The 16,817-nt window shown below is 35.3% G+C and overlaps 1 protein-coding gene across 30 annotated transcripts in view; it reads left to right on the plus strand.

The window, feature by feature from the left end:
* LOC117567062 (protein muscleblind) overlaps positions 1-16,817 on the plus strand; it is a 203,697-nt gene that overhangs the window by 161,244 nt on the left and 25,636 nt on the right. For 19 of the 30 annotated variants that reach the window (XM_052005002.1, XM_052005015.1, XM_052005000.1 and 16 more), the window contains 3 exons: positions 11,314-11,484; positions 12,672-12,854; positions 14,860-15,093. In XM_052005002.1, coding sequence (XP_051860962.1) covers positions 11,314-11,484; positions 12,672-12,854; positions 14,860-15,093 — 588 coding nt within the window. The remainder of the gene's footprint in view (positions 1-11,313; positions 11,485-12,671; positions 12,855-14,859; positions 15,094-16,817) is intronic. The other 11 variants (XM_052005009.1, XM_052005013.1, XM_052005016.1 and 8 more) reach the window with 1 other exon arrangement.

Consider the following 16,817-nt stretch of genomic DNA (forward strand, 5'->3'; position numbering starts at 1 on the left):
AACTATACATTAAAAGTTATAACATTCCCCATTTTATTTGCCATATGTACATTTCTGCCAGCTTTATGTGATATGTTAACTAATCTTGATGTGAATGTGTTTGTTCTGCGTTTTACACTCGATGCCGAATGAATTTAACAAGCATAGGAAAATATATTCGACGCTATTAAAAGAACTATAAAAGAACCAAAAGTACTTTAAACTTTGATTATTAATTTCTTGATTTTGCTTTATTTATGCAAGTTATATTTAAAGATTTCTGTATACGTCAGCAACTAATGATAAGTTAGTTATTAGTGACCTATTGAAAGATTTAACAAAATCATTTCATGTAGCACGAAATCAAAGCAATGACATCTAAGCAGCATATTTGCAAGCGTCAACAATCCGAATCCATTTCATGGAAATATGTATTAAATTTTTAAGTAGAATGAAATCAATTTTTACTCCGTTTTGCCTAGAAAACAATTTGTAAAAAGCTCTCTATGCTTCTCTGATGTTACTAACTTTTCGCACCCTTATCCGCTATCGAACAGGGTATAAAATCAGCTTTGGCGGCAGGTAAAAGAAAAGCAATAAACACATGGGCAAGCCTTTGAAATCGAAAGCATTGGAAACGAAACCAAGTGAAACAAATCATAAAAAATATTCGATAGGTTATGGCTATACGAAGAAGAATGTGAGGGAGAAGGAGAAGGAGAAAAGGGAAAGCGAACAACGTTGATGTTGAGGATTTAAGGTTTTGCTATGGCAAGCCATAAAAATAAGGCAAAGTGGCGTGTAAGAAAGCCAATAAAAAATACTCGAGAAATGTGAGACAAGTGAACAGCAGGAAGCCATAACAAACTTAAGACTGAGGGAAGGGAAACGGGTGGGTGACTTAACTTGCTCCTATGAGGATTAGTCAGCGGATGGCCGACGCACAAAAGCCAATGACTTTAATTGAGGGTAACGATTTAACTCAATAAAAATCTGTTAAGAGCCTTAAGGCTGGAATAAACACAATGATTTTTTTTTTAAATTATACAAATTTCTCAAGTGAACTTTTTCCAACCTTTTGCTGACTTAAGTCAAGTGCTGTCGTTTATCAATCCTTTGGCACCTGTTATAGTGAAAAGTCTCAAGAGTCCTGCTGGGTGGAAGTAGCGATCCCGAGATGTCCTGCTCAACAGCTGCTAACTAATAACTAGCCTCATTTGGTGTAAATCGATAAAGTTGTTACTCTTATATTATATGCACGTAGTTTTCACTGCCCACCCAATAAAGTTTCGTGCAAAAAAGTTTTCGCCTTGACAGCTGCCTCGTTTCCGTTCTTGAACTGAACTGCGAGTGTGGTAATAAAAAGGAAAAAATGAAGAAATACATGAGCACCAGGGATGAATAGCGGCATTATTCGAAACTATACGCTGAAGCGGGATAAAAATATTATCGCATGTTGCCTCGCTCAGTGTATGGACAATTGAATTATTTAGGTGCCTTGTTGGACGACGACGACGATGACGACGATATCATCTTCCCACTCAGTATCCACGCAGTCTAGGCTGTCTGTGTTTGCCTTTTTGTTTGCGAATTGATTGAATCCTTTCGATGCCATGGCACTCACTCTGCTTAGCCCTCAGCTGTGGTTCCTAGTTCCTAGCTCCTGGACGACTGCCTTAGCTCCTGGCTTGGCTTGGCTTGGCTTGAGCTATTGTCATATGCGCTTTGTGCACTTGATTGGCGATTACATTTATTCTGAAGAGAGTATGGAATATGGACAAACCTCAATCATCTCGTTTTGTCAGCTACAAACGAGACGATGGTAAATCGAGCGATGATGCCACATCACAATCGCCACCCAACCCCCAAACTCCCAAGACCAAAACTTCACTGGACGTGGACTGCGACAGCGTTGTTTGATTGTAATCGTTTGTGGAAATTTGATAAGCGCTTTTTGTTCGCTTCCCTCTGTCTCTAACTTTGTCTCTTGCTTCTTGTTTGGATTGTTGTGCATTCTCCCTCTCTTTCTCTCTCTATCTCTTTCTGTCGCTTTAGTCGCCTCTCTTGTTGAACAGATATGTTTGCTCATATGTAGTTTGTTTGCAGCGAAACTTTTCCGGTTCGTGCCAGGTTTTAGTATCTCGGATCTTTTTAATAATGCGGGTTATGTGATGGATTTATTAAATGCTCTCCTCTCTCTACCTCTTACTTTTGCGCTGTGAAGTGTGCTTGGTGTCTCCTACAGCAGCATGGCTAACAACTTATTTTCGACTTTGTCCTTGCGTTTCCCCCCACTTCCTTCCATTCCATATGTTTGGTATAAAAGCAGCTCAACCTGCTTTTAAGCTTATACAAGTGTTTAATGTTGGATAATTTGCAGTACTCCTTTCGAATGAGTCACAAAAATATAATTATGAAAAAACATTATCATAATACAACATGAAACTAAATTCATATATTATCTTTAGAGTTAGTTATCTCTTCGAGTAATTTACATTTTCGATAAATAAAGAATGATAAAAAATATAACAAACTTCTTCACAAAATCTATTTAAATTTTTGAAAGTCAATAGATTGACTTTCGTTAAATATATATTTAAACGACTTATAAAGATTCAGTCAAGCTTCGCTCAAAAATAAAACTCCACAAATTTAATGCAGTACATGGGCACATAACAAATTATTTGACCGCAATGGCTGCAAACACTTCAATACAACGCAGCAGTCGCGCTTTTATTTCTCATTTTATGGCCATGTAAATGTCGCAAAGGGCATAGGAAAAGGAAAAGCGCAACTCACGCGGATTCGGCGCCAAAAAGACGGCAACATATGCCAAGGGCGCATGAAATTAAATTAATTTCCCCGTAATCTGGAAATGTTGCCGACCTTGCCGGCTTATGCGATGCTATAGGTTGTTAGACTTCATTAATTTGTGAGCACATGCGTTAAAGTCCGACCACGGAATCGCAAAATATTCGCAGTAAATGGGAAAAGTTCTAAAAAGAGAAAAATATGAAATGCAAAAATCGAAGGTAAGAAAGCTGAAATATGAGATCAACTTAGCCATACTTAAACTTCGAGATTTAGTTGTAGTTATTTAATATGGATATTGTTAGACTTCGACTGAAAAACCGAACTAAAGTATTGTATTGTGTTGCCACTTTTAAGGGAAAAGAAAGATATATTGCATCGCCTGCAAAATTGCAAAATATATATTCTATCTGTTATGTGACTTTCATTTTGATTGCCTGTAAATTATTATACCCTAGTACTTTATGAGTACCGGGTATAAAACGAGAGCCATTTCGCTGGCAGCTTTCACATTAGCGTTCACTTTGCTCACTGACTCCCTTTTCATATAACATTATGATGATGATTATTTTTATCGTCCCGTCACGCGATGTTGTCGCCACAATGCGGCAATGCCGCACTGTAAAATAACTCGCAGGAGGTTCGCGTTCGCGTTTGCGTTTGCCAAGAAGGCAGCCATATTAGAGGCGATGGCAGCAGAAACGGAAAAGGAAACGCCACCAAAAATGTGAGTACGTGTATTCGCATGTGTATGTGTACGGGTATGGGTATGTGTGTGTGTGTGCGTGTGGATAGGCAAATATTTAGCACGAATGAGAGTGTATGCGCAGTCTGGGCAAATAACGGCAGTTAAAAAGTCATCAATGTCTGCTAAAAATGAAACTCGCCATTACATTTTTTGCGATTTTCTTCGATATACTTAAATATGTATATATGTACATATGTATCTATAAATATTTGCTTATGCGCATACTTTTTGCAATTGACGATTGGTCTTAGATAAGAATAAACTTCCACACATTTGTTCTATATGCAAAATTACAGAAGTTCTCTTATGATGAGTCATAAGTACCAAGAATTTCGCTTTTAAAACCAGAAATATTATATTTTTAAAAAGCTAAGTTTGTGACAAACTTTTAAGGTTTTTGAGAGCAGTTGGTATATTATTATACCATATATAAATTTCTCTATGTTTTTGTATTTTCGGTTATACCAGTTATACATTTCTGTATATTTCTGAATTTTTTGGTATATTCACTTGGTATATTTTAATGATAAATTGGATATCAGTTTGTTATATCAATATTTTAGATACATTTCTATATATTTAAGTATATTTTTGGTCAATTTGTCATACCAATATTCTAGATTTCCGTATATGGCAGTATTTTTGGTATATTCTCTTTGTATTTATATGAAAAATTGTTTATCAATTTATTATATTAATATACTAGTTATACATTTCAGTATATTTTATGGTATATTCACTGGGTATATTTAAGTTATAAATTGTTGATCAATTTGTTATACATTTTTTGTATTTCAGTATTTTTTTAGTATATTAACGTCAAAAATTTATAAATCATAATACCGCACCTTTTTGCTGGTATATTTATATTAGCTGCAACATTTTTCATTCTTTTATATAGCATAACTTAGTCTTCAAACTAAGTTTTGTTGGAATGCATATAATTTGAATGCTAAGGAGACGTAGCCTGGTCAGAACCCAGCATGTGGTCAATTCGTATCAGAGAACCTCACAATTGAACTGGAATTACAATTGTTCCTGGTAGCAATTCGTACTTGGCGTGGACAGCCCCCATTTCAGTTCCCATTCCCATACCTATTCCCCATTCCATGTATGTATCTCCAGTTGGTCATAGAAAAAATCAATGTGGCTCAGGTACACATACAAAAATAACCGCACTCGGGGCAGTTGCAGCCCTGCAGCACGCAACCTTTTGTAATGTGGAGTCCAGCTCGATGGGCGGGACCAAGTTCGGGTGGAGGTAGGATCGGCAATTCAAACCTCAAGAACGGGGAACTGGGGACTGGGGAGACAGAGGGGCAGTCGCACAGTCGCCATGGCGTGCATTATGTGACCGTATGGACGCCTCTTGGCCGGCGCATGAGTTTGTATACAAATAAACACTGCAATGCAAACATGCATCCGCCCAGCACAGCACAGCACAGCTCAGTTCGAGTAACGAGGAGTGACCACAGGACGAGGATGAGGACGTGGACGAGGACGAGGCAACCACGTTGCAGCGGGCTGGCCTGCATTCGGCTTACCTTTAATGCCTCTATATATTGTTGCCTACTTTTAGGTAGGTACACCAACTGACAGGCTATGCATTCTGCTCTATGCCTTTGGGCCAGTCTTCTGCCCTGGACCTTTTTAAAGCTGGATTTAAACATGGCAAAAGTTTTGCATATGAGCAGACTGTAGCATACGTTGCCATTTTAATGGCAATAAGAACATATCTATGAGAGCCAAGAGAACAATGGAAAGAGAAACAGATGGTAAAGCGTAACGGCTTATTTCTCTATTCATATATACATTGTAATGTTTGTGAATTGAAATTTGGAAATGTTTTCAATTGGTTAGCAAAGCGGAAATTAATTTTGGGTGTAAAGGTTGTGTAGATTGGGGATCAGGAGCTGACACAATATAATACGATGAAGAATATGAAGTAATAATAGAAAGTACATATAATTAAATTTGTTGATGCATATTTGAATAAACATTTGAATAAAATTCAATTCATTTTAAGGATATCTGTTTATCTGAAAAAAAAGAAAATAATTGTGAGATTATTGCTTACAACAATTGCAAATGAAATCAGGCGAAGGTCGAAAATACTGGAGTGGGAGATACTCTCTATTCAGTTGAAAAAAATACTAAATACAAAATACATACTAAATGTAATACTTTTCTTGATAATAGGGAAATAATTCTTATATTATTGCTAACAACAATTGCGACAGTCAAAAGTACTCGACTGTGAGATACTCACTTTATAGTTAAATGCATAAAAAATACCAAAAACATACTGAATATAATGCCTAAATATTTGCGAGAGGAATCACAGTGTTACGTGGCTGGTGGCACAAAGCATTGGAATTTTGAATAGAGAAAACACAGTGCCATCCTTCACCTGCTTCTCCTCTTGTGTAAAAAAGTGTTGGAAATCCCGAAAGTGTGCATGGCAATGGCAGCCATTAAATGAATAAACGCGTGATTGAAAAAAATGTATACTCAAGCATATGCACACACTCAAAGGGATGCAGCAGGCAGTTCATTGTTTTACACATACAAGAGCAGCACATTGCCTGATTATTTGAAGTTGCAACCGAGTTCAGTGACTGCCGAGAGAGAATAAGCTGGCTGCAAAATGACGGATGCACGAGCTCGAAGCTACTCGATGTTCAGCTGGCCTGGGGTTATATTGATTCAGCCTTTATGATTCTCATTGAAAAGTCACCGCAACTTTAATTCAATTCGTAAAGCTAAAGCTTACTATCTTATTGCATAGGGTATCTGTGGCAGAAATATTCCCCACTGCGACTTTTAAATATGAAAAGTGCATTGACCGTCAGGTTGCCTCTTTTTTATGCACATTCATTTGTTTTGCTCCTGGCAAACACTTTCCATTGCCTTGCTTTCTATGCATACACAAATATTGACAATTTGTTTTAACCAATTCGTTTGCAATTGCCAAAAAAAATTTAATTTCCATTTTCATTTGCCAGATGCGCGTTATCGAGTAAAACATTTACGTCCTGAATCAGAAATATCCTCTAGTTCCGTTTCACCTCCGCCTCGAATTTTACATTTATTTATATTATGAAATTATGGAAAATGCAAATTTTGTTCAAAAAATTTGTTTACCCTGAAGTTATGCAAAGGTAAAACGCAATAGGCGAAGAGCATAAAAAAGAAAAATATAATTGGTAGGATATCTGCGAGTCGATCACTCTTTAATTTCAATTATTAAAGTTAAACGATAGCGATGAATATATAGCATGTGCTCACTTCGTTGGCTTTAGTGGGATTGTCGTTTGTATTTTAGGCTTATTTGTGGCCATTCTTATAGCTTTTGTTGTTATTTACAATCAAAATTGTTTTTAGACATTTTCTAGCCTAGTGTCCAGTGTAAAGGCTGCAAATTAAACAAAAGGATTTACTCCCAGTTGTAAATCTGCTTGTATGAATATGAGTATCTGTGTAAATTTGATGGTCTGAAGTGTCTCTATGTAACACATTTGTCGTCTAACTACCGAAGCTTTCTACGGTGTTGATTTGCATTAAATAAACGACATAAACATGCCACAAAAGATTATTTTTTTTTTAATATTTCATTGAATTAGCATTGGGAATAACCTGACGGGTCTTCAATACTTTGGTTGACAATCTGGTATATTTTTTCTCTATGATACATTTTGAAGGTAGTAATGTCGATATATATTTTAGTATTTGTTCGGTGTTTAATTTGAAATTTTTTAAAGACAACACTGATAATCATGATTGAAATACATATTGTAGAACATGCAAATACAGGCAAAATAATACTTCCGTTAAAATAAGTTCCAAGAATTGTTATACCCGCTTCCCATAGGGGATAACGTGTTGGGTTTCAATTGCCTTGGTTGACAATTTGGTATATTTTGATTTGGAATGTAGTAGTATATCGATCTACCAAATATAACTGTTGGTATATTTTTGTATTTTCGGTATATTAATGTGGCATTTTTCAAAAATAATAACGTTAATAATGATTTAAATGGTTTAAGATCGAATATTATTATTGACTTTAATAAAGCATAGAATCAGCATGTTTTCGTCACATAACATAACATTTTTCTGCAATATTTATTTCCAAAATTTTGCTTAGAGGAATTTTTTAAATGTTTGTGGACAAAGTATCTTTCTTAAAGTTTCTAAGTGTCCACACAGAATGTCTAAATGTGGTCAGAGATTTTTTTAGACCCTTTATCATACGCTTGAGCAGGGTTTGGGGGAAACCATTTGCATTTTATGGCAATCTCATTGTTTAAGTCTAACCCTCTGGCATTTGTAATGCATACCAAGTCAGCCGCGAAGCAGTATTTAATTTGCATAGAAAGCCATTTTATTAACATTCAAAGGCGATTTCTATCGCCGTCAATTCGATAAGGTGGTTGGGAAGTACACAGATCGGGAATATAAAACACATTAAAATAGTGAGAAGAAAAAACCAAAACGAAAAACATGTCGTGTAAAATGCTTGCAAAGTGCAAGAAAAATTCCTTTGCACTCAACAAAGAAGAAATAAATAACTTTCGAGTCAGATTAGCCAACTTGTCACGAAATGCAAAATGACATTTAATACCCCGAACAGTGTCGTCGAGAGAAAGGCAAATGGCGTAGAGAAAGAGGGAGAGAGAAAGAGAGAGAGAGAGAGAGAGAGTAGAGTAGAATGTCTATGCCATCATTGTCCTCTAACTCCAACTCATCTGCTCGGCTCTCCCCCGTTTGAGTGCTCCTTCTTAGGACTAGAGACTAAGACGCATGTCGGCAATGCGATACGATGCGATGCGAATGCCCCTTTCGTTATACATGACTGGACTTGACTTGCACTTGGCAAGAAAACATGTAAAATTCCTTAGTCCCCATTGCGACGGACAGTCCACGGACTCTAATAGCACACAGCGTTCAGTTCAGGGACCGTTGTGTGTCGTGTCGTATCGCAACGTCAGAGGACGACAGCAACAGCAGCAGAGGCAACAGCAACAGCGACAGGCAGCAACATTGTTTCGAGCGTAGCGAACAAGAAAAATGGCTGTGAAATGCCAGGCCAATGCCAGCTTTCAACTAAAAACTAAAAAAAAGCAAAGCAAAGGAAGAAAAAAATGAAAAGTAATCATTACAATTTAAAGCGGATAATCTGCGAATTGGGCTCCAGCAGCGACAACAAAAAATTGCTCTAAAATTGCGTCGAGGCTAAAGCTGAGTGGGTGCGATTCTGTAAAAATGCAATGCCCAAACAAAAAAAAACGGGGTTTGAGTCCAAAGCTGTGGGTGGAGTTCGGTAAAAATGCAGCGAGAATGACAACGCGACCAGAAGCAACGCGCACAATGCAAATATGCTGTTGTTCTGTCTGTCTCTGTCTCTCTCTCACTCTCTGTCTCTTTCTGCCTGTATGTCTCTTTTTTAAATCTCCATTTCCATCTTTCACTCTCTTGCAACTGGTATTGCAGTCTGTGCGTGAGTGGACACCATTTGCAATTTTCACACTCGCTTTTCGTACGTTTTTCTCTTTTTTTTTTTTGTTTTTTGCAAGTTGCCTCCCGGCCGCTGGGTGAGTTCATGGAAAGGGATCCAGTCATGCAGATTACAATCGAAATGACATGAAAATGTCTAATGTGGCAGAAGTTGCAGAAAACGAAAACGAAGCAAAAGAATCGAAAACAATCCAGCAAAAGAAATTGGCCAGCGGGCTGGCATTCGACTCCAGTCGAGACTTGCGCTAGAGATAATGTCCGCCACGTAGCCATTAGAAGCGACAAACGCTTAAAAGAGTTTCACCGAACTTGGCTCTTGCCATCGGCTTTAGACTTTACTCGAATTCAGCTTCAACTCCCCAAGCAGCATTTCTTTAATATGCTCTTGAATTTTGGAGTAATAACTGGCCAAAAATGCAAACATTTATAATAGTTACTCTTATATTTAAAACGATAATTCAAAATTGTATATTCACTTTTTAAAGGTTTGGTCTAATTATGAACCCATTTTTATTCTTGTTTTGTTTTTAAGAATTATTTTCATTCTCCATAAATTATAATCATCGACCTCAATTGAGTGGGTAGTTTGTAGTTTTTATATTTGCTTGCGAAATGGAAACGAACAATAATTACTACAAAATTCAAAGTTTGTATTTAGATTGTAGAGACGTAGAGAATAAAGTATCTTGTCGTCGAGCAATCTCAATTAAGCTGTTCTTATTTGCTTTTAACTTTGCTATTTGACAAACAGTGAACTCAATTTATTTTATTGCATGGACACAGAAATTTTCCACTACAATTATTTGTTACTTTGAGCTTAACGAGTATATTTTTATTCCACCATAAATCTTGTCGGGAGTTTCACGGCATCATAAATTCTAAATGCCAGGATAGATGTGAATATTTGTACAATGCACTTTATCGAATTTTTTCGAGTCAAAAGAAAAGAATATAGAGATATATATTAAATAACAAATATTTTGTTACACCAAATAAAACTTTTAAAACCAAATGGAGTATTTTAAATCCTACAAAATTCAGAAAAAGATTGAATCCAACATTAACATCAAATTTAATTAATTTTTCAATCCGAAATCCAGATATTTAAAAGTATGTGAAAGTGTCCTTAAATTCTGATCACGTGGTATTTCAGAGAGATGCCGGATTACTTGTTTGCATTTTATTTTATTTTCTGTATTTTTAATATTTACGGTTGACCATGTGACACGGTGCTAAATGGCCAAAGGCCTAGCTTTGTGATGTCCTGATGTCCTGCTGTAAATATTTGTTAACTTCATTTGTTCTGAATTAAATATAATATACAGCGTGTATATTTGCTCAACTGTCTACGCACCCAATATTCACCTCATTTTTATGCATACCTGAACTCACACACATCTCACTCCGCTGGCCATCGGGTATTAGCCAGGCTCGTTATAATTATTGTTGACATTTAGTCATGAATTTAAAAAAGGGTTTCGTGGCTGAGCCTAGGCCTTAATCCGCGACCATAATTACACGTGCTAATGAAGTGAAATTACTTTTTATCGATTTAATGTACACACTCGTCGTATGCATGTAAATGCTTACTTGTTGTTTTTTCACTTGCTCCAAAAATATTTTCGATAGGAAGCCAAACATCGAAACTGATGTTTGACATGCAAGTGAAATGCATCATGTTTGCAATATTTCGACTATCGTGCAGTTAATTATTTTATTTATTTTTTTTTTTTGTGAATAGTTACTAATGATAGGTTGCAGCACGACTGCTATGAGTCATTTTTAAGGTCTATATGTAGCAGCTCCATGAGTAAATTGTATTTAATTTGGTATAATTATTTTATTATTTGCAAGGATGTAGCACCATAATACTTTTTAGCGATGTGTCATGTCATGTAAATGTAATCTAAGAAAAATTGATATATTATAATGTAATGACTTGAGTTATTAAATGCTTTAATAATTTTATTAATCAATACAATGTAAATGTATCGATGTAAAACTAATATAATATTGATATAATATAATAAAAACTTGAAGAAAATCAAACCTTTTAAACAAATTGAATAAACATATAAATACTCCAAACAAATATACTGAAAATACTAAAATAGACTGAAAAATATTTATATAATATAATAAGGAATTGGATACTAACCAAAATCTAAATATCATATTATATACATACCGTTTAGTTTACTAATATTTATTTTTCACATTTGTTATTAATATCAACACACTTCTCTCATCTATTACAGGGACGTTGTAATCGTGATAAACCGCCGTGCAAATATTTTCATCCACCGCAGCATCTGAAGGATCAACTTTTGATAAACGGTCGCAATCATTTGGCCCTTAAAAATGCGCTGATGCAACAAATGGGCATCGCACCCGGACAGCCGGTCATATCGGGCCAAGTGCCAGCTGTGGTAAGTACTCGCAGTCTTCATAATACTTTAATTGAATCCCCTAAGCGGTATCAACTATCAGCCATCAGCACTGACTCTGCCCTCCACCCCCCACTTTGGAAACAGTTTCCACAATATGAATATTTATAAGCAGCTATTCTACTTGAATTTCTATTTGCTTCACTGCATACCGAATGGGGAATCGCAACCATGTCTATGAATATCACAGCACCCAAAAATATTTCATTTTACTTTCAATGTAAAATGTGCGACAAATTGATAGCACTAGAAGTTTTTGTCCAGTTAACCTCATACATTATTCATACGCGGAAAGTGAATTACACCCGCTCAATGCTTTCTTAATTTGTCGGGATTGTTATCTTTATGTGCGCAAAAAAAAAATTATTATAATTTAGAAGCGAGTGCTCAAAATGATACTAAAATAGGGATTTATGATGACACATGATGAGTTCATTCAGCAGGAAATTCTAATCAGATTAATGCGATTGCGGTATCATTGTTCAAATATACCGAAAAAATACATACGTGTGTATATAAAATATGCATATAACTTAAATATACTGGGAATATACTGAGCTACATTAATATACCATTAAAATACACAAATATGTGATTAAAATTATATACCGAAAATACTGAAATATTTAAATTATTATACCCGAAAAAAATTTAATATAATAAATTTAAAAAAAATAAAATGTGTCAGTATTTTGAAAATAGTTGGTATTTATTAGGCTATAAATATATACATAACCAAAAAATAATGAAATATACTGAATTAATATACCGAAAAAATACATGCATATATATTTTAAATTAATATATCAACAAAATACTGAAATATACGAAATAAATATACCAAAAAAGTACATATGTATTGAAATTGATATATCAAAAATACTGAAATATATAAAATTAATATACAAAATTAATGACATATAAAAAAATACACAAATTGGATCGCCAATACTCATTGCATCATTGAAAAGTTAGTCGGTATTTTTCAAAATGTGGGTATATATTAGCTGTTATCTGATAGTCATGCAAATTAAATGATTATTTATCTGTATTACCTGCTGAGTGCGTCAACGAGCTTGAACATTTTATAGATTATTCTCGTTATGAACTTCTACACTCTTAACAAAACCTAATCACTACACAACTAAATTTAATTCTCGCACTTGCAGGCAACAAGTCCCTACTTGACTGGCATACCAGCCAACACATACAGTCCTTACTATGCAACCGGTCACTTAGTGCCTACCTTGCTGGGACCCGATCCAACAGCTGTTGCCTCTCAGCTTGGCCCAGTGGTGCCACAAACCGTTCAGGTGGCACAACAGAAAATTCCACGATCCGACAGATTAGAGGTGAGTCACAGCTGCTCTTCTGCTGCAGTGTTATTGCATTATTTTCTTGTTGACTGAAAGACATGCCAATATAAAGTGATTACAATAATGATTTGTGCTTTATGTTTTCGCTTATTTTATTTATCATTAATTATGTCGACATAATGCCAATCAAGGTGTCGAATAAAATATTTTTGTTTCAATTGAATTTGATTTCATTTCATTTGATTTGACTTGAATTGACTTGATTTTGATTTTGTGAGCATGCAAATTAATTAAGTTTATTGTGTTATTACTTTGTCTTAAGACTCGTTAATATTTAAACTATGTATAAAATCGTACAACTAAAAACGTTTACAGTGTTTTAAGTTCTTTTTAGTTTTGCGAACACGAAACAAAAAACCAAACAAAAAGAAATATATTTTTAAAAATTACGATAATAATATTAATTCGCTTATAATAAAAATTGATTTGAAATGATGACAACACACACTCGTATTTGAACTTTTTGTCTAACATCGCAACATAGCATTAAACAATCGTTTATCATATTGTATATGACCATTTTTGATATGATCATTTCCAATTCCTTTCGATTTTTTTCTTATTTTTTTTTCATTTATGAATATAAACGATACTCTATGATTTATTGATCTACAAACAAATGTCGTTTTCCGACATTAAGGTGCGCCACATAGCAGCTTCTACCCTGCAAAAGCTTACAACAAGCGCTTCCTGAATACTTTCCAGCTCATTTGAAAACAAAAAACAAACTCCGAATTTGATTGCACTTTTTTCTACAATGAGGGTAATTGTGTTATTTATTACATATACTTCATTTTCGATCGTTCTTATTGCTTTAGAATTTGTTGTTTAGTTCCAAACACTGATTATGATTTTCGGTAAAAAACTTCCCGTTGTAAATAGGACACATAATATTCTTAAGTGTAATAGAAGTTTATAGAAAAACTTTTATATAGTTTTCCATTTTCATTTTTAGACTTATTTTTTGAATAGCCAGATCCAAATATTCGTAGACATTTTCCAGCTGGTTTATTCTTATGGAATACGTAGAGCATTTTATGTTGTGGTATATTTCTTGGGATATATTCGTTCTCAAATTCAGATAGATTTGAAATCCAATAGAGTCCCTCTTACCGTTTATGTTTATCATGCGCAAAGCAATGTATGATTCTCATTTTTATGGTATATATTTGCATTAACCTCTAACTCAATTTTTGCCTTATTTTGCGTATGTGTTTTATTCACCATTATCGGGCGTTCTCAAATGCAAAAACACAAAAAACTAATCGGCACGCTGAAATGAACCAAGATTACCAAAAAAAATAAAACAAAACATGTGTCTAATTCCTGCTGCTTGATGTGTTCAACTGCTGACATATATAAATATAACTATATAGTATTTATATATGTGTAAAGGGAAGCATGCTATACAAGCAACTTATACTACAACAGCTTTCAAATCGGCTCTAATCCAAAACTTGCAAAATAATAAACAAACAAAGCAAACATAAAAAAGTTGTTGCGTTCCGAATACCTAACTTTTCTTTGATGAATACTACAACAAAAAGAAAAAATGAAATGTTACTGAATATCCTTCCATTATTTCCAATACACACACACCACACACACACACACACAAACAATACACAAATCTGCAACTTTTATACCACCAATATAAAACAAAACAACAACACAACACACACAAAAAAAAATCAAAATAAAATGAACAACGAACAAAAAACAACTATTCTCAAATACACATACTGAACCACAACTGCTGCCACTTTTGCTATTGCTGCCCGCCAACAACCAACCAACCAACAACATCTACAAACAACAATCTGCAATCAACTGTACAACCAACACAACCAACAACTACTACAACAACAACAACTACAAAAACAACGTCGTATCAAAAACCAAATCCAAACCAAAAAACCAAACCAAAAACCAAACCAAAAAAAAAAAAAAAAAAAACAACAAACCTAAAATGTGTTTCCAGGTCTGTCGCGAATTCTTGCGCGGCGCCTGCAAACGGGCCGAGTCTGAATGCCGGTTCGCGCATCCGCAGGAGAGCGTCGCAAGGCACGACGATGGTTCCATAACGGTTTGCATGGACGCCGTGAAGGGCAGATGCGCACGTGACCCCTGCCGCTACTTTCATCCCCCCCTGCACCTACAGGCACAATTAAAAGCGGCCCAAACACGCGCCACCGCTGTCGCTGCTGCAGCTGCGGTATGGCTATTTCTATATTTACTTTATATTTTCTCTTACTTTATCCCCCTCCCCCCCAACTTATAACCACTCCACACCTACATATTCCCTAACCTCTTCCCTCTATATACTCTATGTGCTGTCTCGTTCACTCACACTGACGTTTGCAAAGTGCATGCGCGAATGAGACAGTGTTGTCTCTTTCCCCTCTTATTAAGATGACAACTTTTGAATTTTTTTTCGTTTTCTCTGTGCGCCCGCCCGCCCAGCTGTCTTTTGAGTTTATTTTTCAAAAATAAAAAAAATACAGTTATTTACGATTTTGATTTATTAGTTTCGCTTAAGCATCTTATACTTTTGATTTTAGGCTACTCACATAAAACACACATAAACAAAGATAAACTAATTAAACACTTTTACTACTAGCACTCCACTTAACTAACACGCGCCGCAAAGTATGCAACAACTTTTTCCACTAGCAGATTATTCACTATGCAAATTACTCTTTACATACAACAAATATTTATAGATTTCAGTTTTACATGGAAGTGTGGCAAAACTTGAATTTATAATAAATAGAGAAATTCCGTTATTACAAATATGCCAAAATAAATATTAAATACTTAATGTGGCATGTTTACCTTTTGTTATCTATTTATAATCACTCAATTGCATACACAGAAATCAAATCTATAAAATATGAAAACCTGCAAGAATTTCTATGCTTGGCGTAAACGCTTAGGCGCATTTATCTATACTCGCTCGCATTTTACACTATGAAGGCAAGAGCTTATAATGTAATTAGAATTTTTAGAATATCTGTCTTTAATAATAGTATTACTTTTTTTTGTTTTATTATGCAGTATTCTTTCTTTCGATTTTTTTAATTTGATAGTTTTCATATAACTTAAGAATTAGCTACTTTTGTATAATATATTTATGCATATAAGAAAACATTTCGATTGAGATTTTGATGGCCACTGAATCTGAAACTATTTTTAAACTTAACTTAATGTGATCAAGGAATAAAACAACAAAAATTATGCGAATAAAGATATGTCTGTGTGTGTGTGTTGCAGGATTATAAGCCTGGCACACACACAGTGAGAGAAAGAGGAAGAGGAAGAGAGACTGACAGGCATTGGCGTTACAGGCATTCAACAACATGGAAAATATGTTGAAGCTGCACATAAAACACGCCATAAATGTTGATTTTCGTTGGGGAAAATTAACATTTATTACAACGCGTTAAAACTTTGAACACGCAACGCAACGCAACGCAACGTAGCCCAGTCAGGCAGGAGTGTACACACACACAAACATACATACATAAACATACTGGCACACGTGAGCACACGTTCATGATTGCCCAACTCTTGTTTGCCTCTGTATGTGTGTGTGTATGTATACAAGTATATGTGTGTGTGCAATTACGAATGTGTGGGAGAGCATTTTGCAGCCGCCGGTGCTATTGGCCCTCGGGGTCCTGGCTATGCGCCGCACTTAATTCGCGACTTAATTGCTTTCGGCTGAAAATTTATTTGACGCTGCAAACAACGTTCTCGTTCTCGTTGTCGTTGTCGCTCTCGCTGTCGTGTGTCCTTATAGCCATCCTCCTATGGCAGTCGCATGTTTCGGTCTGCTTGCCCTCTCCAAACATGTCACACATAATTGCAGCATAATATCGCATAAAGTGAAAAATTGTTGCAGCATTTTAGGCGTAATTCAATCGAGCCTCAGACCAG

Source organism: Drosophila albomicans, chromosome 3, assembly GCF_009650485.2.
Source record: "Drosophila albomicans strain 15112-1751.03 chromosome 3, ASM965048v2, whole genome shotgun sequence".
Classification (NCBI taxonomy): Eukaryota; Metazoa; Arthropoda; class Insecta; order Diptera; family Drosophilidae; genus Drosophila; species Drosophila albomicans.